Source organism: Phyllostomus discolor, chromosome 9 (genome assembly GCF_004126475.2).
Source record: "Phyllostomus discolor isolate MPI-MPIP mPhyDis1 chromosome 9, mPhyDis1.pri.v3, whole genome shotgun sequence".
Lineage (NCBI taxonomy): Eukaryota > Metazoa > Chordata > Mammalia > Chiroptera > Phyllostomidae > Phyllostomus > Phyllostomus discolor.
The window spans coordinates 98,734,476-98,759,761 of NC_040911.2; the positions used below are offsets into that span (position 1 = coordinate 98,734,476).

The 25,286-nt window shown below is 52.4% G+C and overlaps 1 protein-coding gene across 2 annotated transcripts in view; it reads right to left on the minus strand.

Moving 5' to 3' along the window:
• The window catches only part of ATP9A (ATPase phospholipid transporting 9A (putative)), a 104,537-nt gene that overhangs the window by 55,560 nt on the left and 23,691 nt on the right, over nt 1-25,286 (minus strand). For both annotated transcript variants that reach the window (XM_028524224.2, XM_036009970.1), the window contains exons 3-9: nt 23,766-23,879; nt 18,576-18,684; nt 5,566-5,624; nt 4,183-4,234; nt 2,344-2,438; nt 1,422-1,502; nt 564-639 (exon numbers count right to left, since the gene is read on the minus strand). In XM_028524224.2, the coding sequence (XP_028380025.1) occupies nt 564-639; nt 1,422-1,502; nt 2,344-2,438; nt 4,183-4,234; nt 5,566-5,624; nt 18,576-18,684; nt 23,766-23,879 (586 nt within the window). The remainder of the gene's footprint in view (nt 1-563; nt 640-1,421; nt 1,503-2,343; nt 2,439-4,182; nt 4,235-5,565; nt 5,625-18,575; nt 18,685-23,765; nt 23,880-25,286) is intronic.

The following is a 25,286-nucleotide window of genomic DNA, read 5'->3' on the forward strand; positions in this document are numbered from 1 at the left end:
GTGTCGCACTGCACGACAGACGGGCGGGAGCCCACTGACACCAACCAGGGCTGCTGCCCGCTATGCCTGACCCCTGGGGCCCCTCCTCTTCAGTCTCATCCCAGTCCTCAGAGCCGAAAGGCCCCCGTCCGTGCCACCCTGGTGTCTCCGGCATCGAGGCTCCAGCTCAGGCCCACGGCCCCTTTCGGCGCACCGAGCCCCTCGTACCAGGAGGCGCAGCCCGGCTGCCCTCACAGCCACGACTCGCAGCCAGAACGCCCGGGCGGACCCCATTTCTGGGACAGATTAGAACGTCAATCTGCAGGGGCAATTAAGGACTATTCCCGGAGCGGCCGCTGCCGAGAGGTCTGCAGGCCGGCGCAGCCGCTCCTCGCGGCGTCTCCGAGTGTCGGGGGGCAATTAGGTGTCAGCCGGATTCCCTGGAGGTGCCGGAACAAGTGGAAAAACGCCGTTTGACCGACGCCTAATTGTCCCCACTGACAGATGATTGCTCTAATTGCACGAGAGGACTTTCCTCCCCTCGCAAATTGCTACCACGTTCCTCGGCGCGGGCGCCCCCTCACCTGACGCGATGACGGTGCCGGCCCAGAGCGCGTTCTCGATGCTCAGGCTCTCGCTGATGGGCGGGTCGCTGTCCTCCTGGAAGAGGCCAAACGGACACGGGTGTGTCGGGCCGCGTTCGGACAGCAACACTAGAGATGTGCTAGAGATGTGCCATCTGTACCCCGTTCTTCTCCCGACGCGCAGGAGAGGAGCCCCGGGCAGACGCCCACGGCTCGGCCGGGACGGTGGGATTCCAGGCCTCAGGGTTCCCCCCCCACCCCCCACGGAAACACGTGAAAAGGCCTGGCTCGGGATTTAAGGACGACAAGCCTCTGACCCGGAAGAAGAGTCTGATCACGCGAGAACTAAAACGCAGAGTCAGGTCAAGCAGGGACAGTCTCACACCTTATAAAGAAACATCGCGAACCGTGTACTGTGGGTTCCATAAATGTCCTGTCCCTGGTTCCTGAAGTGTCACAACCCCAAATTTAATTTCCACTCCAAATGGTTGAGAAGTGGCTTAGAAAGCGTGACAACGGCAGGCAGGACTCGTAGAGCTAACTGGGGGGAAGGGGGCCGTCCGAGGGAGACGGGGACTTCCGGACATGCGCGTTAACGCGAATCGTAACCACGCATGCGTCTACACAGTAGGGCCGATCCAGCTGCGCAGAGGCCAAAGGAAACCCCGGGGGTGTGGACCCCGCTGAGCAACAACGTGCCATCAGCTGGCCGGGCGGGATTTCCTTCCCAGGGAGTCCCACCCCGGCCCCCGCCGGAAGCTCCTTCCCGGCGACGGCCCGCGCACGCTGGCCTGCGGGCTTCCATGGCGAACGCACGCTCTAAGGCCGCAGAGTTCGCAGCACACCGCGCCCACTTACCCTGGTGAACGTCCCCACAAAATTGTGGATGTCGATGTTCGGCTCCTCTGCGTAGATGTACGATCGAATCTGAAGCAGATCCTGTTCCACGGAGGTGAAAACAAACCCAGTTTAGGATGAGGGAGACTGCAGGAGACAGCCAGCCGCTCGTTTTCAAAAGCGGCTGTATTTCCTGAACCGAGCAGATAGGTACTTAACTTTATGGGGAAGGTGGAAAAAAGAGGCGAAACCTTGCATTAAGTTAGTCTAGGAAGTGCCGAATGCAATAACCCAGGGCGCTGAGAGATGAGACAGTGGAGATGCTGGTTCTCCAAACTGCCCAACGACACGGAACCCCTTCACCGCACTCTGGGCCAGGGGCTTGCTCGTGGCCACCACAGTGCCCGCCCACTCAACAGACGGCTGTCGGGCACCTGCCCCGTGCAAAGCCCTGGAGAGAGCAGAGGTGGGAAAGTGAGCAAGGACACCTCACACCCTTTAGGATGGCTGCTGTCAGAAAAAGGGAGAGGTGAGTGCTGGAGAGGGTGCGGAGAACGGGAGGCCTTGTGCGCTGTTGATGGGCGTGTAGAATGCTGCCACCGTGGAAAGCGGTGTGGCAGTTCCTCAAAAACATTACACACAGAATTCCTGTGTGAGCAGCAATTCCATTTGCTGGAAATCGAAAGCAAAGTCTCAAAGAGGTTCGTTGGGTTTAAGATTCTGCGCCTCCCTCGGACCAACCCCTTCCTGCATGCTGAGTCCAAGTTTCACGTGGCCACGGTACTTGGAACCAACTGGCACTCAAGGCTCCCCAGGACCCCAGAACATCCCCGCAGCCCCACTTCACCTCTGACCTCCCATGCCTGGCCCCGGAGGACGCCTGAGTTTGAGAGCCCAGCTATGGCCATGGCCAGTCCGTGCCTGGGCAGGGAAAGCTACTCACAGCGGCCGTGGGGAGCCTCTGTGTGCAGGCCACCGGGAGCCGCAGCTTCCAGTCCGTCTCCCCATCCAGCTGGTCCGTCCGCAGAAAGCAAGACCCTGTGGAAGGAAGGTGGGCGCCATCCACTCGCCGGCAGTTCGAGGAGCCTTCCCTTGGCGGCTCTGGGGCCTTGTACAAACAGCCAACAAACGGCCGACCGCCAACAGGGAGAGTAAACATGTGCCCTATTTCCTACTCTCTCCATAAGCTCTAGGGCCAGAGAGCTCTGGGCTCCAATCCTCGCTCCCCCACTCACTCACAGTGGGAGCCTGGGCTTGCTTCTCAACCTCGCTAACCCTCCGTGTGACCTCTCTGTAAAAAATGGGGAGAAACGCAGACCTCACGAGCCTGCTGTCAGGACTCAGTAGATGACAGCAGCTGGCATGCGATAACCAGCATTCGAGTCCATTCTGGGCAGGGGTCAGGAGCACCCTCTCAGGGACCCAGCCTCCTGGGTTCAAGTCTGGGCTCCACTGCTTACTGCTAGCTGCTCGCCCTCTCGGAGCCTCGGTGTCCTCCAGTGTAAAAACGGAGATGACCAGCACCAACCTCCCGCGGTGAGCACTAAAGGGCTGGTCCGCGTAACCTGGAGAGGACTGCGGAAGTCTGCTGTTAGGCCGGCCGGCACACCGCGTGGGCGCATGTTTGGGTCTCACGCACGGGCCCGAGCTGCCGCTCAGCTGTGTGCTTCACCAGAGGATGCAGTGACTTCGCCGGCGCTGCAGTCAAGACTTCTGAGGACTCTCCAGGAAGAACGCTTCTAATCTTTTTTGGGAGGATTTGTTTTTTTGTGTGTTTTTTTTTTTGAAGAAGGGGAGAGAACTTCAGGGACCCTAACCCACAATACTCCATTTCCATGGACCAAGACACAAGAACCCATCTGAGGACAAAGCTGCACTTTTTAAAAGACTGCTTTCACCTAGTGCCTCCCACCGCCCTCTCTGCATCACTTCATGAATTATTAGTACAACATTTCACCCATACTTCTATTCGATTTGTAATAAAATAGGTTGCAAGAACCTCAAAGGAATATAAACGTGCATTTTTTTTTCTCCAGGGGTTCAAAGATCTCTGATTGTGCCTGATAGGCAGGAGAAAAACCGCCTTGTTCCCTCCGAGCAGCTTAAATAACAAAAAATAAAGAGAAAGGGGATGTGAGCCAGCTGACGGGGTGGGCAGGCTGGGGTGGCAGCTCCATGGTGGGGGGAGGGGCCCGCAGGGAGAAGGGTCCTGTAAAGCCGTGAGCAGTGCCCAGGCTCCCACGGGCTGTAACAAGAAACACACGGGTGGGCAAGGGCAGGCACCGCCCCGCCACTCCCGTTGCGAGGGCTCGAAGGGCCGCCTACCTCTTTGCCCCATCCCTCTCCCGCCTCATCTCATCACACACCTCCTGGCACCATCTCAGAGCGCAGAGGATTTCTGTGTGCTCCAATTGGCCAGACACGCTTCCACCTCCCGCCAGCTGCTGGATGCAGCCCAGAGAGGCAAAGCCGGGTGTGTGTGTGTGTGTGTGTGTGTGTGTGAGAGAGAGAGAGAGAGAGCACGCGCTCGTGGCTTCACCAGCTGGGACTTAGCAAGGCCCCACTCACTGTACCTTTGTAATGCTCAACATCTACTTACTGACCTGTGAGCACGGGGAAAAAAAAATTTTTTTTGAAGACCGCTCTATTAAAAGGGCTGTTTGGATTCGCCTCCGTGGCTCCAAAATGATCATCTACTTCTGTTACATTTTCAAATGATTATTTTGCCAAATTACCACTGAAAGGTTAATGGTTATTTTCAAAATTGATCCCAGATGTTTACCGTTTTTTTCTGATGTCCTCAGGAAGATCATGTCAGCGGGCACCCGCTGGTTCTGTGTTAGGAAAAGAAAGACTCTTACTGTGAATGCCCATGGGGGGGGGGGGGGGTTCCGTCCCCTGGCCCCCTGGCCCCTCCCGGCCCCCCAGCCCCCTCGGTGGGGAGGGGGCCTCCGAAACCCACCGCCTCTTTTCAGAATCTGCCTTTGTCAAAGACAGACTGGGGGATTTAATTTGTTTTGAATCTGAAAAAAATCATGCATGCTGCTGTTCTGTTGCTAATCCCCTACTGAAAGCTTATCTCGGAAAGAGAGCTTCTAGTTTTCCGGTAAATGCAACCATCGCCTCCCGAGAGATTCCAGCCCCGGGGACCTAGGGCCGAACACCGGCTTCCCTCGCTGGCTTCGGTCCAGGCTGTCTGCCGAAACGAAGGACGCGCACACACACACACTCCCTGCTCACGCTTCGGCTTCTCCCGATTTTCTGGCTGGACGTTTGGCCTCCAGTGGGATTTGCATAAGGCAGTCAAGTCATGAGAGGCAACAAAAGCCATGTTCAAAAAGAGAGAGAGAGAGAGAAGCCCACAGCCGCCAGCGTTTAATTGTGAACAGAGGGAACTCTGTGCAAACACACGGGTGTGCGCTGTTCGTCCGCGCTGCCACCCAGGAGAGCCCCACTTCACTGCAAATCAACTTTGAGTTCTTGGATTTAATCCTTTTAAAGGAGCACAGTTCACTTCCTACAGACACCGGTTTAAGACCCAGTCTTTTTCTAATCAAATAATATTCCAGCACGTTCCAGGACCACCCCCAAAACCCCAGTTCCTTCCAAATGGACCCGGTAGGGAGAGATGGACGTTTGCTGAAGCAACGAGCAAATTCGTGGTGCTGCTTTTAAAAATGCAGTTTTTGGGCCTTTTTACTGTTCTCACATGAGCCCCTCCTCCCCATAAAAATGGTTTAAAAAAAAGCACAAATACGATGTTTTAAAGTCAAAAAATGCAAGCTAAAATGACTCAAAAGTAAGGAACAAACATTTTTCCATACTTACGTTGTTAACAGACTTCTAGCAAAGACTTTTGCACGTTAAAAGAACAAGCACCCCCAAACAACCACACACACTTCAAACAGGAAATCAGAACTTGTGCCTGTCAGCAGGATTTCTGGCTAACCCGCACACAGGCACTTTGAAACATACTTTGTGCGTGTGTCTCATGGGAAAAAAAGATGTCCCTCCCCAGGCAGAGCTGCTGGACCGAAGTGCCAACTGCACACCATCGGAGAGTGTTGCCAGAGCCACAAATTACAGGTCGGGATCCCGAAGCAGCGGTGGGGATGGCGGCAGGGACTGCCCACAGGCACTCGCACAGCCACGAGACCCCGCTCACCTTTTCCACGATGATCAGATCTCCGACTTGGATGCTGGCGCTCTTCACCTTCACGGTCCCTGCAAGGGAACAGGCCCACGACACATCACAACTGAACCCACTGCAACTCTGCACGTCTTTACGGCGCACCCCCAAGCCTCCCAAGTCCACGCAGAGCACCAGATGTGCGCCCCGCCCCCTGCATAGCCACCTCCTGCCCCTCTGAGACGGGGTGCACCTGTGGCAGAGACGGCTCCAGACCCTAACCCCCGCCCCCAGCACAGAGCTCCAGGGAGTGCTCACCCCCTTCCAGTGAGACCTTCCATCGTAGTGGTGCCTTAGAAACCCCAAGTCCACACCGTTCGAGGTTCATTCAGCCTCAAACACCCCTCCCGCCCCCCACCATGCTCACACAGAAATGGGGAAGAAAATGAAGAGTTAGCTCCAAGGACAGAAGGACAATTCTTCATTTTCATTACCACCAAAAAGAAAGCAGCTGATCCAAAACGACTTTTTTGTTGTTGTTGCATTTATTAGTATTTATTTTATGTTGAATTTACCCTCCGGGCCATATAAGTTCCTTTCATTTCTTCTGGAATATCTTTTTCTCCTGTGCAACCTCCTATTCTGGTTTAGGAACAACCTGCTTTTTTTTTTTGTCTGGAAGGACCACGTCCACGTGGCAGAGAGAAAGGAGAGGGGGCGGACCTGCCCGTGGCCCCGCCCTGCACCGCCTCTTGGGGGCCGTGTTCTCCTGGATGCGCTCAGTGACCAGAGATGCTGCATCTAAACCCTTCAGCCCAGCATCGCCCTCCGCATTTTTAAGCCCGTGCAGCAAAAATTCAGCCCCCCTCTTGGAGCCACTGACCCCGTGTCCCACCCCACTGTTGGGCCTGGGCACACCTACCAGCTCCACCCTTGTAACTGAGGACAGAAGGGCACACTTTGCTTCTGTAAAGGGACACCCTTCAGATGCTTGGTGGCTCTTCCAATACGCACACCCTTGATGGCCCGGGGAGTTTCACAGGTGGTCGTAAGGCGCACAGGGGGATTTGAACCTCTCGATTTGCATGATTTTGTGGGTCAAACGAATAATGAATCGTTTTCAGAGGTCACCTCTGGCCATTTTCAGGAAGAGCAACTGATTTTTTTTTTTTATTTACAACTGGTATATAGTTTGGTTTATACGATGATGATCAGATTCCTTTTGCTGGATGTCTACCTGGACACAAATTAAGGCTAACATTAGGCGCTGATTCTGTGCTCAGCACCGGCTCAGAAACGGACGTGTGGATGGCTTCATCTCCTCTTCCTCCTCCTCGTAAGAAGAAGAAGGGGCAATCATCTCGTCTCGGATGAGAACAGGCTCCGAGACGCCCTATCTCAGCCTCACAGTTACAACAGCTCAGCACCCGGATTCAAGCCACATCTGACTCCAGAGGAAGGAATAAGAAACAGTAAGTTCAGTTCAACCTGCAGAACGTTTGTTGAGCGCGACATCCTCAGAACTCAGGGATGAAAGTCTCGGGCAAGAGCTGACAAACTTGGCTACAAGGGGCCCAGACAACAGCAGTTTGGGTGTCACAGGCCAGGAGACCATGTCTGCAGCTCTCCCAGGGTCTCCCTGCCGAAGACGACCAGTTTTTGTCTATTTCATACTTTAAAACGTTAAGAGCCATCCTCAGCTCCCAGGCCATATTAAAAAAGAAAAAAAAAAAAGGTGGTGGGCTGACTTTGGCCCACTAGCTGTAGTGTGCAAACCCACGAGCTTGTGAGAAAGACAGCCAGACAGATACTGTTAGTGCAAAACAGTGTGTGAAATGATGGGCGTGCGTCCAGGGGGCTAGGGGAGGGGGGCGGATAGGCGGGAAAGCTCCCCCTTTGGAGAAGGGCAAGAACGGAGCCCTGATGACTCACTCGGCATCCGAGCATCAAGCCTGCTGAATGCCTGGCGCAGCCTAAGGGCGGGGACCCGTGCCGCTCACCTTCGGGGGGAGGCACGACTCCAATGATGAGTGAATGGGGTGAGGGCTGAGCAGGGAGCTGCATCTACATGCTGGACCGGAGAGGCGGGGCCAGAGCGAACCAGACGAAGGAGACTGGTTACCAGTAACAGAGGAAAGGGAGGCCCAGAGGTGAGGAAGCACATGCGTAGCACAGGCGTGTGCGTGGCCGCAGGCTGGAACCCTTTGGCGAGACCGAGAACGTCACCGGAAGGCAGGGAGCAGAGAGAGCTGACGGTGGCACTGGCTGGTTAGGGCGGGCCAGGTGCCCAGCACCACACCCTGGTAATGGGTTGAACTCTTGCCCAAGGGAGCCCCACCATAAAGCATTTATGTTATTGGCATCTCGCAATAGGCCCACTTAATGCACAAATGTTCAGCTGAAATAGAAAAGAAATAGTAATAATAACTCAATCACTTATTCAACAAATACCCAGCATTAAGGATGAGGATTTCAAGCTTTTGTCTCTTCGGCGTTAAGAAGAACTAAAAACACTAACAGAATAACCTGAGTGCACGACTCTAGATTTTTACAATTTTCACTGTATTTCACTTTTCACATAACTGAACGCCACCTGTCTCCTTCATAATTCTGCATCGTTGACACTTTTCAAAGCATTCCAGTATTTCTATGGAAACAGCTGTGAGAGGTTCCATTTGGGTTTGGTTTTCACTCATGTTTGTCTTTAATTCAAGTTTACCCCAGTAAGTTGAACTGGCACTAAAAGAACCGTCCATGGACCCTCCTGACTTCTGGAAATCATGCAGCAGATGGTGGTGACTGGCGGGACCGACCCTCAGTTCTTCCCCAGGAATGAGCATCTCACCCCACGATGTGAGCATTTAACAGTGTCTCGTTTTCATAAAACCCTGCGCTAGAACTCAGTCCAATGCCCTGGGCCCTGCCGTGGGGGAGGCTCAAGTGTTCATTTGTCTCCGGCTTTGGTCAACACATTTACAGAGGGGATAGAGGACCCCCCACTGATCCAAACAGTCAGAGCGTTGGAAATGGGCGGAGAGAGAGGGTCCAAGGCGCCGGATTCTTTTCCTGCCTGAACAATTCTCCTCGAACCACTAGGGGGCAACAGGACCGCCCGGGGGGGGTCTTTCTGGGGAGCTGCTCAGGGAGGCAGTCCTGGGAGGGAGGCCGTAAATTCACCTCGGCCTCCGCGTCAGTGAACTTGCCTTCCCTGGAGCTGGGCCCAACTTTCCCAAACATAAATTTACACGTTGTCTTTCGTTTTATTACTAAAACGTATGCTGGCGGCCTGACCCAACGGATCACGCTTGGTGTTCGATCTCCAAGACCTAGTTACATCTTTTACTATCTAGCTGAAAGAGCGACGTGTGTTTTAGTCTTATGAAACAATCATTGTGTACGTGTGTGTGTGTGTGTGTGTGTGTGTGTTGGTGGGCACAGGACAAAATCGAAGGATTACACTGAAAGGCGTGAGAGCAATTGCTTTGTGGGGATGCGGAGGTTTATCTTTTGGTCTGGCACACATACTTTCTAAGTTCTTCATGTTGATTTTTTTTTTAAATAAGCACGAGAGCTTTTCTAATAAGGAAAAAAAATAGTACGTTCAGTGAGCGCAAACATCTCAGGGAGCAGGCTCGGATTTTTCCCTGCTCATAAGAGCGTCCAGATTTATGACAGGCTAGCGTGAACTCGGCCTCTCTCCGTCCATCTACTCTGCCTCAGCAAACCCCTCGAATCCGCTGTGTTTGCAGAGCGGGTTGTGGCGGACCCAGCACGCGGCCGACCTGCACACCGGCCCTCCTGCTGCAGGACCGGTAGTCACAGGCCCGGGCTCCCTCGCAGGAGGGGGGCGCCCGGGAGCCTCGCCACCAGCGTGTTTCTCCAGCAAGGCTCCCTCACTGGCACGTACCGGGGGGTGTGGGGGGCAACCTCGGCTTTGCAGCTTCAAAAAAGGGAGACTCCATTTGCAACCACTCTAGCGAGCTCACACGCAGTCCTGACCATAAACATGGACTTCCCGTCCCTCATCGTCCCTTTTTGGTGACCAAACCATAGGCGGTTCAGGCCTGGATGGAGGGCCCGTGTTTAGTGGGTGTCTGTGTACGCGTGTGTTCTGACGGAGGAAAGACAAATAAAAGCAAAAGAAAGAAAAGGAGAAAAAATAGCAGGAAGAGGAGAGAAGCTGGAGCAGATACTGGTACTAATCTTCTAACGTTTACTGGGCTTTTTTCCCCAGCTCGCTGAATGAAATGTCCCTACCTGGGGCTCCCAAGTGGGTAGGAAAGGAGTAGCTCGGGGACGGGGTGGAGCGGGGCGGGGGTGGGGAGGGCTGGTCAGACCGAGAGCCGAGCACCCAGTGGCTGGGGCTGACGGAAGGAAGACACGCTTCAGTTGTGGAAAGGACCCAGAACACAGCATTTCTAACCTTCATTTAACCACTGTTTCGAGTTTTCTGCCATGGGTCTTGCAACAACAACAAAAAAGGAAGAACAAGATACAGCTGCCCTCTGGCGGAGCTCCCTGTCTCCCTAACAAAGAAACAGGAGAAATAAAAAAAAAAAAACAGCACGTTGACAGTGATTACACCGGATCTCCCCACACACTCCCCCGCGCCCCCCCCCCCGCCACAATGCCCCGCTGAGAAGTTAGCAGACACCCTTCCCAAGTTTCATTTTCTCCCTCACCCACCCCGGAGATTCCTGAAACAGGAGTGCCACCCGCCAACCCTTGGGCCGATGACTGGCTGTTGCCATCTTACAATTCGCAGTAATTGCTGAACAAGGGGTCGCACCTTTTCCCCTGCGTGGGGCCCCAGGAGGGACGCAGCTGTCCTGGACAGGTGTAGAAACTCCCAGGACATCGCCACCTTCGTAACGTACACAGGAAGGCCTCGCCCAGTTCTAAGACCCAAAGCCACAGAACTCTTTCTTTTCTAACCCCCCTCCCCCATAAATCTCTCTTCTCCTTTGCACCCTGTAACCCTCCACTCCAACCTCTAGGCGCCGGACATTTTAAATGCATTTGCAGAAACGCAACAGAAGTTGGCAAAGGGACTTGCACGAAGGTTAAGTGGACAATTCTCCGCCGGCCACATCCTCAATCATGAAATGCTCTCTACAAAATAAATTTATTCCTTTCAGCTTTCGCCACTTCACCCAAGCCCGCCTCTGAGCCGGGGCTTATCGCGGGGAACACACTTTCAATTAGGAGAGCTGTTTATTTCTGTAGAGATGGACCCCAGGCCTTTCATAAGCAAGCCTATTGAGCCCAAACTACGCTTTTCATGGATGACAGCTTCAGAATAAGAGAGGTCTGTCCGCACTGGGGGCAGAAACCAGATGTTTCCCTTGAGTGGAAACAAGCAAATGACAATTCAGTCAAAATGCAGACCAGCCTGCAAAAAAAAAAAAAAAAAAAAAAATTTAAATAAATCCTGGGCACTCGTCTGTGTGGGCCTGTGTTTTGACCCCGAACCCCGCCGGCTTCACTCTATTTCTCCCTGTGCGTGCAGGACACAGCTCGATCCTGCAGACAGAGCTACAGTGGCAACCCGCATGCGCGGACCCCGGTTAATGGTTCACTCGTCAGCTCGCGCTCTGATCTGTGATGAGTTGTAAACCCGGCAGCGTGCGGACACTTCCTGGGGGGTGACGTGCTAACGCCCCTGCAAGCCCAGCAGCCGTGTGCGCAGGGTCTAAAGTTGAACACTGCATCTTCCCAGAAAGCTGTCTGCCTGCCCCGAAGCCTAAGGAAACACTGTTATCGGGGAAACAGGCAAAAGGGCTGAAAAGCATTGCTGGAAACTCCATGGCCGCGTCCTGGGGCTTTTGTTCAAAACAGTGGGAACTTACAAAAGAAAAGCTGGGGTTTCGATGTGACAAGTTTATACCCAACAGAGGCTTTTAAAATAAATACATAAATGGTCCTCCTTGCTTCTCCTGCTCAGTGATGATGAAATAGACCAACATCCCCAGCAGGAGGGAAATACCTTCTGGGAAAGATAACGTTGCAATTTGCACGTGAGGTTTTTTTCCAGGATCTTTTTTTTTTAAACAAACAATAGATCAGTTCACCAATATTTGTAATAAAGTGAAATTGAGCACTTTGGAAAGGGAAAAAAAAACTTAGGGTCTGAAAGAACAACGTTAAAGGTGCCAGAGAATGTGTAAGAAAGTGTTTGGCCAGATCTGTCTTCAATAAGACCTGTAAAAGCAGAGGCTCTGAATCTTAAGGAGGGAAGCTCAGGAAGGGGAGATCCTTGCTTACTGAACAGTATTTGCGGTCCTTAGTAAAGGACTTCTGCTAACATAACATAAAAAAGACCATCGCTGTCATTCTCTTCTCTGAAGAATGCACAAAGCCTGTCTTCCCATTCTCCCATGTCAGAACGGAGTTTATACTTGGAAAACATAAATGTGTTTATGCATATAGAGAATATAAACTTGTGTTTAGAAATACAGAATGTTGATGTTAATTCATTAACCAGTGGCTAAACGACTCCTCATTAACGAACACACATCTCCCTTACGCTACCTTACCTTCTGAGGGACTCCGACAAAACACAACACCCCAAAGGAAACACACCTATGTCCTTTGCCCTCAAAATGTAGTCACGTTACTTGCCATCCTACACAAGGGTCCCAAGTGGATTCTGAATCGAACTGAAAAAGATATCACTCTCAAATGGAGGCGAGAGATCCCTGAGATTGGTCTGTGGCTGGGGAACTATCTGGACAGGACTGGGGAGGAGGACAGGCTATCTCTGGTTTTGATGCCACGTGTGTAACTACAAAGCTCAAGACCTTCCTTTCTGCAGAGACCTTTGGCTTCTGACTTATGGCTCATGGCACGCCCAGGTGTCCCCGGCAGGAAAGACACATTGGGGGTTGTGTGAATTATGCTTCTGTTTGCAGTTTCTTGCCAGGCTAATGAGCCGCTTGCTTCATTTAGCCCTTGACGGCAAGTCGGTCTGGGGGAACATTCCCGGTATGAGGACCTGGAATGTGTCCTGTGAAAATGCAAATCCAGCTGCCCTGGCCACCTGTGACAACTGAGGCAGACCCGCTCCGGAGTCAGACATTCCGTGTGGGGAAGACGAGGATAAAGAGAAACCATTCATTTCCTCATGCTGCCTTCCTAACCCAACCCACACCTTGCAAGTAACTAGGCTAAGTTTGGCTGGGTCAGCTCCGACTTCAAGACCCTCTCTCTTCGCTGCCTTTGGGGTGTCCAGTGCCACCGAACGCTGTTAATTTGGGGAGACAGCTCTATAACCAGAACCGCAAACAAACCCCATAAAGGTCTAGGGGCTCCTCTTAAGCCTCTGACAATGCTGAAATGAGGATTTCCAGCAGGAGAAAAGGGGAGGCTTACACTGAGCGGAGAGCATTATCCCGAAACAGCTTTCAAGTTTCTCCCCGTTAGGAGGAGAAAGCTGAACTGATAGGCGTCTCTGAACTCAGAAATGTGTTTTAAAATCACTTCGATCGTAAACGTCCTGCCCTAGCCAGCTAGCTCACTTGGTTGGCGATTCATCCCAAGGCTGTGGGTTCAATCCCCGATCAGAGCACATATAAGAATCAACCAATGCATGGATGGGTGGAGCAACAGATCCCTTCCCCACCCACCACCATCTTCCTCTTTCTCTCTAAAAATCAATCAATAAGAAAAGTGGTTTTTTGGGGGTTTGTTTTTTTTTTTTTATCTTAAGAGTCCTGCCCTGGCTGATGTGGTTCAGTAGATTGAGTGCCAGCCTGAAAACCAAAGGGTTGCCGGTTCGATTCCCAGTCAGGCCACATGCCTGGGTTGTGGGCCAGGTCCCCACTAGGGGACCACACACTGATGTTTCCCTCTCTCTTTCCCTTCCCCTCTCTCTAAAAAGAAATAAAATCTTTTAAAAAAATTAAAGTCTTAAAAGTCCTTCTGCAGCATATGTATTAAGGCTGAACACTACAGCAACGGGCTGAGCTCAGCTTCTGGCACACAGTAGGTGCCTGGACTTACAGGCTAAGGTTGCACATTCAGACCAGCCAGGGTCCCAGGCACTAATGAGCTACCCCACATAGGCCGAAGCACTTTCCCTCTCTGAGCCCCAGTTCCTTGGAAAAGCCCCCCCTACAGGGCTGTTTGAAAATGACAGCCTAGGCCACCTCCGTTCCCTGGCTGTTTCGTGATCGGTAAACTTTCTCCATTTTTCCTTGCCTCCTGCTTGCCAATGTGGACAGCATTTCTTCAAGCAGCTCCAGGGTCACCCAGTCCCCACAGCGTGCCTTGTATACAGATGCCTGGACCCCAGGGTCTCAGGTCCTCCCTGGCCGACATGGTCTTCTGTGTCCCCAGGACAGAGAGGCTCCCATGAGACCGTCTCATTGGGAAGAACAAGGTGGAGCCAGAACCTGGGGTTCCAACCTTCCCCACTCCGCACACTTGGCCATCACGACCTGGGGCCTTTGGGGAACTCTTCATCAGGGCAACTTCGTGGGCACGTGACCCTAGTGCTGACCAGAAGGGTCCCTCGCTTGGTTTCATGCCCTATTATCACCTTGAAAATCGTTAACGGTTTTTTAGCAAGGGCCCCCCCCCACACCTGTTCATTTTGCAGTGGACACCACAAATCTCACAGGCAGTCAGTCCCGCTCTCTCCCATCCCATGGGACTCAGGATGAGGGTCAGCTCTTCTGGGAGACATCATCAGCATCTCCCTGCTGGGTTCCCAAACCCTTCAATGCCCCCCGGCTAACACCTCTATTTATTCGCCCACCGACATTTAACGGACCCCCGGTGTGACGCATACCACCAGCACGGCCTCTCTCGAGCACACAGCACACCCAGGCACAGCCCTATGCTCTCCCCACGAAAGAGCTCCATTTAAGCGGCTCCCTTAGGCAGGTGCTACGATAACGCCCAATGACTGACCAGCTGGGGGTTCTACCCGCACAGGTGGGAGGGGCAGGTGCAGGAGGCTCACATCCAGGCACAGCACCACCCAGAACCGGGAACCCGGGGGTCAGGAAAGGGGACCTCCCTTGTAAGGACCTCCCCCCACTCACACCCATACGGGACAACTGTTAGGGAGGTTTTTTAAATGATCCGCTTACATGCCCGGATGCCTCACCAGACCCTGAATTCCCTAAGCCCCGCCCCTTGTGTTTCCCTCTTTCCAACAGAAAACTATCACCCTGGCCGGTGTGGCTCAGCTGATTGGAGCATCGTCCTGTGAACCAAAAGGTCACAGGTTTGATTCCCAGTCAGGGCACATGCCTAAGTTGTGGGTTCGGTCCCAGGTTGGGGCACACGAAAGAGGCAGTTGATTGGTGTTTCTCTCATATATCCATGTCTCTCTCTCTCCCCCTCCCTCCTTCCCCTCTCTCTAAAAATCAATAAGCATGTTGGGGGGGGTGAGAAAAACAGAAAACAATCATAGATTTGGGACAAAATGGAGTCTCGAACATTCTTGAAAGAATGACTAAAAAGTCATTCCCATGCATATGACTAATTATGTTAATGAAATACTTCAAATCCTTATTAGACCATGACAATTAAATTAAAAATTAATCCCACTGGCCTGTTGTTTTAGATTCACATTGAAGGAAGTAAAATGATCTAAAAATGTTGGGAGAAGCCTAAGATCTCTTCACATGTATTTTCAGCATTTGTGTGTTTTTTTTCTGTGAATTTTCATACACTCTGGGCATCGCTACTATCTTGTTATTGTTTTACAGAAATTAAAAAATACATATATAATCTGGAAAAAAAAAGGTTGGAAGCAGCTATTAAAAGAAACAAAATAGCCTGGCTGGCATAGCTCAGTGGATTGAGCGCGGGCTGGGAACCAAAGTGTCGCAGGTTCGATTCCCAACCAGGGTACATGCCTGGGTTGCAGGCCATAACTCCCAGCAACCGCACATTGATGTTTCTCTCTCTCTCTCTATCTCCCTCCCTTTCCTGTTTAAAAGTGAATAAATAAAATTATTAAAAAAAAACAATAAAGAAACAAAATAGTTATCATCCACGTTTTAGGTCAGTTGTTCAAAATCAAATTCTTTTTTTCTTGCAGTTTGAAACATTTTCAGTTTGATTAACATCATGCCTCTAACACTTTAACATCCGGACAAAAATCTGTGCCTCCAACACTCTTAAAGCTGCATTAACTCCTGCTGAACATGCATGCCACGCGTCTAACTGGGAGACAGCAGGCAGACGCAAATTGAGGGGGGCAAGCCAAGAGGTAACTGACTTCTGACCGGCCCGTCCTCCCCAAAAATGGCAGCGTGGTGGCAACACACACCCAGGAGCCAGGCTAGGCTGGAAGGCCCAGAAGAAAGGAGAACCGAGTGCAACTGGCAAACCTGGGCGGATCCCCTGGACCTTGGGGGGGGGGGGGGTAGGGGAGAAATGCTACTGAAGGCCATGTGAGGGACAAACGGCAAACTCCGAGTCAGGACTCTGGAGGAGATTAATAGCGATGCCCCAACATTAAACTTCCAACTGCCCTGTGTTAGGTAAGAGAAGCTTCCTCTTAGGGATCAAACACGGAAGCATTTAGGGATGAAACAGCAGGCTGCCTGCACCTTCACTCTCCCTCGGCTCACACACACGGGAGACCGGGGCAGCCGGAGCGTGCAAATGCCAACAACTGCGGAAGCCGGCTGACAGGCATGAGCTCTCCGCGTGGGTTCTGCAACTCTGCGGTTAGAAATGATTACCCAAAAAAAAATTCATTTTCACTCTGAGTACAAGTGCTGTATTATTCATCAGGAAATGACCCAGAGTGGGAGATACGTCTCATGGCCTGGAAGCTAGTGGTCAAGGACGTGATATCCTGGGTTCTAAACATTTCTAACTGCAAAGAGAGGGTTGAAAAGTCCACTTTAAGGTATCATGTGACCCCCCCAAAGGAAACAGCCGCGCACAGAGCCACACAGACCCAGACTTGTTTCATGTTGCTTTTGAACTTCACTAAATGAAACATTCTCGGGGAAACGCCTCGCTCAGGCAAATATGATTAAGTCGTTAAAACAGTGACATGCAGGTCAGAGAAGGCTTCCTTTCTCTTCCTCTCTCTGCAGTCTTCCAGCTTCAGCTTCTTTCTCTGGCCCTTCCCCCGAAGTGTGTCAAATAACTAAACTCACCCCCCCCCACCACCACCCCATCACTTTCCAAGCTGGCAGTTTCTTCAGTGCCCCCTTTGGGGGGCTTTCCAAACACGCCGCAGGGCCCGGGGCTGGGGGCTCGGGGCTGGGTCCCTATTCAGTGCCCTGCCCTGTCTGCCTCCCCCCCCACCCCCCGCCTTGTCCCATCGGCGCGCAACAATGGAAACTGAGGGCCGCCCAAGGAGACCAAGAAAGGGAGACCAGTTTTTATGGCCGGAGCCATCTGCCAATTCTCCTTTGGACCTTTTCAGGGACAGAGTGGAGTTCCAGCGGCCACTGAGGAGGGGCCTGCGGGGAGGGCACAGGCATCGCTCCCCGGAAAAGCAGTTGCCCTGTGAAAAGAGCCACAGAAAGGGAGGTGCCCGGAGGCACCAATGGAGGGCACCCCAAGCCCCTCCTCCGGGCTCTACACGCACCCTCTCCAGTGGGCCTTTTGTCCACTGCCAAGTGTTCTAAATGTTACAGCTGGAATACGTCACTAAGAAAGGGTTTACCAGACACGGCCACAGAGAACACCCCCCGGAGAGGGCCTCTGATTACCCACGTGCACAGGCCGAGCCACCTGCCTTTGCAAAGATCACACTGAGTTTTTACTCTTAGGTGCGCAAAATGCCCTAAAATGCGGTGGTTTGGCAACAACAGAGTGTCTATTTCTATATCAATTCTAAATTCCCCTTTCTCCCAGAGACTGGCAGATTTTTAAGACCTCCAACTACAAAAATCTATTCAATGCACTAAAACAAACATTTTCACGCCCTTAAGGAAATTTTGTTCAAAGAAAAGAAAAAAAATTTTTGGAGGCCCAAACACAGTCCTCTGACATTTTTCCCAAAAGGAAAGTTCTACTCAAAACCCTGAAACCGCGGATGGGCCAGCTTCTCGGGAAGGCTCCCCACTCAGCAAAAGCAGTTCCTGCCCTGGATCAGGGACCAGCGCCCCCCCCCAGTCCCCCCCACCCCAAACCCCGCCTCTCTGTCCTTCAGAACCCCCCATTTCCTGCAGTCAAGGCCCTGCTCCTATTCCCTCTGCCTCCCCCAGACCGTCACCAAGCCCTGAATGGCATCAGTGATCTCAGGGAACGGAAGGTCCAGTTCTCTCCTTCCGGAACACGGCCTCACAGGAGATCTGGAAGCTGGAAACCCAAGTCAACCCTGGCTGGGTTGTTTGGTGGGGTTTTGGGTGGGTTTCCAAGTCCCGCCATTTAACACACTGGTGGCTCTCGAGGGATTCAGCGGGGAAAGGCTGTCGGGTCCCTTTCCTATGGGTCAGGCCCTCTCCACTCCCCAGTTCTGAGGATGTACAAGATGCCACCGCGGAAATCGTCACAGATGCAGTACTGATGTAAGTCCAGTGCCTCTTTAAGGACGAATGTGTCTAATACTGTATGCCAACTATAATTCGATGTTAAAGTAGATAAATAGATTCATAGTAACTGCTGTTGCAATGTTGTCACATTAAGGGAGCTGTAACAAAGGGGAGGCAGTTTTGTAACGTTGAAAGAGCATCTTTTGGAGCTGTGCTTCCCTTGGAAAGGGATGTAGGGCGGAGTTTGCAGCCTCCCGCGGAAAGGGGCCAGGGCGGACTCCCTCCCTCCCGGCCTGACCAGGTAAGGTAAGGAATTAGCCAGTAGAGCATCCCTAAAGCAGAGAATTCAGTTCCAGGTTGACGAGGCACAGCCAACAGGACCATTTCTCAGAGGACCTGGCAACCTGGGGGTGCAGCCTGGGGCTCCCCAAGTCTCGGGGAACATGTTAGCCTCCCCGGTACCAGCAATCGAGTGACTGTCCCACCACGCAGCGCCCTCACCCCCGAGGCCTTGAACTCTGCCCCCTGCCTGTCAGCGCCCCGTGATGGAGCTGCCACCCCGCAGTCTGGGCCGGGCGGCCGGAGGCTGACCTCTCGCTGTGAGCCGGCTGTAGATCTGGGAGTTGACTTCCTTGTCCCGCAGGTAACAGCGGATCTCCTCCACGGCCTCTCGGATGATGGTGACAGCCAGCACGAAGCCCTGCGGAGAGAGGGGCCGGGGGTGAGCCCTGCTGAAGGGGTGAAGCCCCCTTCCCCTCCTGCGGCCGGGGACAGGAAAGGCCAGAGGGCGGCAGGGCAGGGCGGGCTCGTTGTCCCAAAGTGCCCACACCCCAGCGAGCCTCCTTCTTCACCAGCCTCCGACACACACACACACACACACACACACACCCTGGAGGAACTCTCACTGACACACCCGCACAAGGACACCCCACTGACCACCTCCGCGGGGCTTCTGAGAGTGGACAACGCAGACGCGCCCGAGCTGCCCATCCACAGACGGTGGCTGAGGCGTGGCGACGGCTAACAGGTGCATCTCGTCACCATGTCTCTCACCCTCCCAAGGACCCTACACGATCCGCCACACCAGGTCCCCAGCCCCGAGATCGCCGTGCGGCAGAGGAGGACACGGAGGCACAGAGAGGGTGAGCGACGAGGCTCCTAGGTGAATAGCAGGAGCTTCAAACTCAGGAAATGAGGCTCCAGAGTCCTTGCTCTGAAGAGTCACACTGTTGCCCTGGCTGCTGTAGCTCAGTGGATTGAGCACAGGCTGCGAACCATAGTGTCGCAGGTTCGATTCCCAGTCAGGGTACATGCCTGGGTTGCAGGCCATAACCTCCAGCAACCGCACACTGATGTTTCTCTCTATCTCCCTCCCTTCCCTCTCTAAAAATAAATAAATAAAATCTTTAAAAAAAAAAAGAGTCACACTGCTCTGCCTCAGGAGAACCCCGGGGGCGGGGAGGGGGGACACCAGCAGACAGCTAGAATGAAATGACACGTGCTGCTTGCAAGGCAGGACTGAGGCGGGGGAATGGACCTTTCAGAACATACGATGTCACACGGCTCTCAGAAACAACAAAGATTCCGAACTCTGGTAAGGATCTTCTGACTTCCTTACCTGCCGGTTACGCTCCTCTGCCAGGAAGGGACAAGGGTGGCGGGGGGGGGGGTGGGCAGGGGCTGAAGGAGACTTCAGTCTACCTGTAATGTCCTAAACTTGTACACGGAAACCATTATAAAGTTTTCACTGCGTGATGACCGACTAGTAAAAAAATTTTAAACTGCTCTATCTTCCTGAGTCAGGTACCCCAACTCATGAACTATTCCCAGCTGGATTTTCCTCCTGTATCCACCTACGGAGGCGAGAACATTCATTCATTCCTTTTTCTTACACAATGCCCTTGCCATTCCTCCTTTTAAAAATATAAAGAACACGCCCTGACTGGTGTGGCTTAGTGGACTGAGCACAGGCCTGCAAACCAAAGGGTCGCTGGTTCAATTCCCGGTCAGGGCACATGTTTGGGTTGCGAGTCAGGTCCCCAGTAGGGGGCGCACGAGAGGCAACCACACATTAATGTTGCTCTCCCTCTCTTTCTCCCTCCCCTCCCCTCTCTAAAGATAAATAAATAAAATCTGAGAGAGAGAGAGAGTCTCCACCTTTGTGAGGCCCAAACACTTCCCCTCCTAGTGTGATCAAGCACCTTCCTTGTCCTCCTTGGGTCCCCTGGTGGCTCATCGAGCGAAAAATCCTCTTCCCGCCCCGCATGTCTGGCCTCTCGTCCACAGGACCCTCCGATGACTGCTCTGGAAGAATCCAACCGGGCAGACCTCATTTCCTACCCAGCTTTCTCAGGCACTCGAATTCCTACGTACACCCACCTCTCCTCAGTCGTATCTGCATGAATCTGGTTAAGAAAGTGAAAAACTTAAGCCCCGTGTGGCTCAAGTCCCCTCCCCACCACAGGTGCCAGCGATAAGATGAATGAGGTTGTAGGGGGGCGAACAGGTCTGTACCCCAAGGTCCTTTCGGTTGATGGATTTATGCCACGGGCCAGGCAGATGGATACCGTGAGGGGAGACAGCACACACCTGATCCCAGGTGCCACACCTGAGATGCAAGGGTCAGGAAAGAGGGGGAGACACACAGCCAGCTGCCTCTGAGGACACCTCGGGATCCCAATTTACAAAGCATGTAAATTCACCATATACATATGTGTGTGTGTGTATATATACACACACACACACACTTATTCACACATATATAATTCACTACACTGTATGCTGGAGTGTGTATGAAACACAGGCACATGGAAGAAGAGACTAAAAGGAACAAACCGTAAGTATAAATGGGGTAATGCCGGCGGCGGGCAGCAGGGGGCGCTGCACAGGGGATTTTTGTTTTTGTTTTTGTTTTTCCCTTTGAGTTGTTCTTCAAATTTTTCTCCAATTATAAAAAGCCCCTTTGTCATTGGAAAAAAAAAAAAAAAAAAAAAGAAAAGAAAAATGAACAGGAGCCGCTTGGGAGGCAGCAGAGAGCAGCAGGCCTGGGTTTGGGGAGGATGGAATACAGAAGACAGGCGAAGAGGGGGCAGGCCCACTCTGCGTGCCCAGAGCACAGGCCGCCCACCGGAGGGACGAAGGAGCTCCCCGCCGCGCTGAGCGGAGCGCCAGGCGGAGTGGGTTGGATTCGCACGGTGCTTTTCAAAAGGAGCTGTCAATGTTTAAAAAGCAAGAAAAAGGGATGCTGGGAATCAGAAAGAAAAATTACTCAACACTGTAGATACCTTGTTACTTTTTTCTAAAAGGAGCAAAGGGAGGCAGGAACAGACTGTTGACTCGCTGTACTTTTTCAAAAATTCCAGAAAGATAAACAAACAAAAAATGACAGTGTTTTGGGGGTAGAACTGGATGGAAGGGAGATTGTTTTACTAGGAACGTGTTTTTTTGTTTCTTTTTTTAAAGATTTTATTTATTTATTTTTTTAGAGAGGGAAGGGAGGGAGAAAGAGAGAGAGAAACATCAATGTGCGGTTGCTGGGGGCCGTGGCCTGCAACCCAGGCATGTGCCCTGACTGGGAATCGAACCTGCAATGCTTTGGTTCGCAGCCCTTGCTCAATCCACTGAGCCACGCCAGCCAGGGCAAAATCTTTTTTAAAAATGGTATTTTATATACAGTACAGACTTTTTAAAAATAAGTAAGGTATGGTTTTGACTTTATGTAACAAGCAGGTGGAGAACTAAAAACCTAAATAAAATTAGGGCATTTCATATAAAACCCTGAAGTTTCTAACCCTCAGGCCAGGCAACTCCAGATCCACATTTGCACCCGAGGGAACAGAGTGGCACCTTCCACCTCTGGCCAGGGCAGGAGCCCCCCACTTCCCCCAACGCTCGGCCCCAGCAGCCGGGCCTCTGAGCCGGCCACACTCGGGGTGCAAGAACACAGGCACGCAGACGGGGTGTCTGCCATCTGTGCAAAGGGTGCCTGACAGAGGCTTGCTCCGGCGCCTGCCCACAGACAGCTCAGAGGAGGGAGGAACTCTTCTCACATTCCACGGCACCTCCGCTGCTCATGTGGAGGAAATCGCACCCCCATCCCTTCCCACGGCTGGAGCTGCCGGCCGACTTGCCTGGTAACTCGGCACTCACGTGTGTGCACCCACTCACGGCTCCCGCGGCAGCTGGCTCCCTCTACTCCAAAAATGCCCGTGCACCAAATCCTTCCCGTCTCCCACCCGCCACCAAGTAATATGCTTGTTTCTGTTCCTTTAAGGGGCACTTGGATCTTTTCTACTTCGACAATCTTCTTCTGTCCTGGCTCGGTGGCTCAGCTGGTTAGAGCATTGCCCCAATGCGACGAGATTGCAGGTTCAATCCCCACCCTTGCGGGACACATACAAGCAGCAACCAATGAATGCATGAGCAAGTGGAACAAAACAAACCCATGTTTTTCTCTCTGTGTGTGTCTCTCTCAAACCAGTAAAAAAAAATCTTTTGATTAAAAATTTAACCACGTTTGTGAAAAGAGAATCTAAGCGTTTTCCGAGTCCAGCTTGGAGAGAAATATGCAGCAACTATGCTTCACGATGTCTCTGGAGAAAAAGACACGTCAGTGCTGCCCTCTCCACAGCCCAGCCGTGCTGGGCTTCCTTCTGTCCTGCAAATGCGCTGAGCCGGTGCCCACCCTGGGGCCCTTGCACGGCTGCTCCCTGTGCCCGGAATGCTCCCAGCCTCCTACTCTCCTTCCCATCACCTCCTCATGAGGCCTCTCATGGCCCCCCTGGCGAGGCTGCCCCTCCCCTTCTCCCACCACCACCTTCATCCTTTCGACAGACGCTCAGTGTACCTGGGGTCCCCCGTCTGTGCTGTGACCCTTTCCTCTACCTGTACAGCACGTCTCACAGTTGCAAACAATCTTATTCATCAGTCTATTGGCCATCCCCACTGACAAGCAACTCCGGGGTGGCAGGAATTTGCACGTTTCATTCACTGCTGCACCCCCAGCACCTAGCACCGTGCCTGGCACATAGCAGGTGCTCAATAACCACTTGCCAAAGGGACAGAAGAAAGAAAAGAAGGCAAGGGAAAGAATGGAGGGGCATTCTGGTTGGTTCTGTCACATTGCATACACTTTTTTAAACCCTCACGCTAAACACGCTAGAGAGTAAACAGAACATGGGATCTCAGAAAACAATTCAAATAGCACAACCCAGCAAGACGGAGGCTCTGTCTTCCTCACCTTCCACTGTGTCCCCGGTGTCTAGAAATGGGGGACGCACGAGAAGCAAGCAGCAAACATTTGCTGAGATGATAGCCCTGGCTGGCGTAGCTCAGTGGATTGAGCGCGGGCTGCGAACCAAAGAGTCGCAGGTTCGATCCCCAGTCAAGGTACATGCCTGGGTTGCAGGCCATGACCCCCAGCAACTACACATTGATGTTTCTCTCTCTCTCTCTCTCTCTCTATCTCCCTCTCTTCCCTCTCTAAAAATAAATAAATAAAATCTTAAAAAAAAAAAGCAAACCCTTTGCTGAGATGAGGACCGGCGGAGGGGTGAGTGACAGAATGAAGGGGCGGCACAGACCTCACTCTCCTTGGACCCTGCTGATGCAGGAAATGCGCTTCAACCCTGAGGTCTGGGGGATGCTCAGTGTGTTGGTTCTGAGGGCGCCCCCTCCCTCAAAGGGCCGCTCTCCCATCCCGCATGCGCAGGTGGGAGGGACGCAGGGCTGTCCGTCGCCACACCTCTGAGGCCACGGAGCAGACGATGCCGGTTTACTCACCAGGGGAACCCAGTAGGTGTAGAGCGCGCCCAGTCTCATCTCAGGCACAAACTGGGAGCAGGCGAGAAGCAAGAAGTAGAGGTTGAAAAAGTACTTGAACTGGTTAAACAGCACCTGGAAGGCAGAGAGGAAAGAGGAAGGGGACATTCAAACTCAAGGTTTGTCTGGTGAGGTTGGGCGGGTTTAGTGGGAGGTCACTGATGTTTAAAACTTTCCCACAGAAGAATGCAACTCACGTGATACCTGTCACATAAAGATCAAGCAGTTCTACATGGAGTAAGAGTATGATTTTTAAAAGTAAAAATGTAAATAATGACTGTGGAAATTGTACACTTCCAATTCAAGACAGCGGTTATCTCTGGGGTGGACGGGGCACTCTGGGGGCTTCAACTGGGTCTGTGGGGAACCACCCTGCCTGGTTTCAGAAGCTGTAACCCCCCCCCGCCACGCCCCCCACCATGGCTAAGGCTGAGTGAGAGACCTTGGGACCATAAGCCACTAAGGAGATAAAGCTTATCTTCCCAGCTGGAGTGCCGCCTCTGCCCCCATTACTTCCCCCCACTTGGCCCTGATTGGATGACTGGTTAGCCAATGGCGGGTAAGATTCCTCAAGGGAGAGACTGCTTAAGACAGGCACAGTCGCAAAGGGGCCATCAGGGAAGGACTTGGGGGCTATAGAAAAAGGGGGTGATGGACCCTCACCCTTCGGCTTTGACATAGCTCGAGTCCTCATTCTGTGTGTGAGAAGTCTCCTAATCTCTTGGCTGCCCAGATCCCCCACCTGACTTAAGCCTGAAACAATGCCAGGGTGCTAGAAAGGGCGGTTTCCCAAGGCAATCAAGCCTAAGAAAGAATGAGTAAGATCCTGTGAAACCTGCTTTGCTAAGAATGCCCTCAATTTAAATGGTAAGGGTCCAAGCATGAAATGAGTTTATTCCCCAAAGTTTTATGGCCCTTGAGCTAACTGACCCTGATTCAGAATAAGCCCTCAGAGTTCTCTGAATGTTATCTATTGTTTGATCCTTACTGCCTGACAATGATTGATGAGCTTTACCCATATTCCTGCGCAAACAGAACCCAATAAAAGCCCAATGAGGAACAGGCTCCTGGCCCTTCTCCTCTGAGAGATCATCCACCTTTCCTCCCCAAGCAGATCATGTCCGGGTAGACTTATTCTCACCCGTGATGGACAGAGGTGCAGGGTGGGGGTGTGGAGCTGGGGGGAATGACCCAGCAGGTGGAGCCCCCCTACATGTATCTGTTATGTTTTATTTCTTAAACTATTTTGTAAGTACAGGTAGGCCACTCAAAATGTTATTGTCTGCCCTGGCTGGTGAGGCTCAGTAGATTGAGTGCCCATCTGCGAACCAAAGGGTCGCTGGTTCGATTCCCAATCAGGGCACATGCCTGGGTTGCGGGCCAGGTCCCCAGTAGGGGGAGTGTGTGAGGTAACCACACACTGATGTTTCTCTCCCTCTCTTTCTCCCTGCCTTCCCCTCTGTTTAAAAAAATAAATAAATA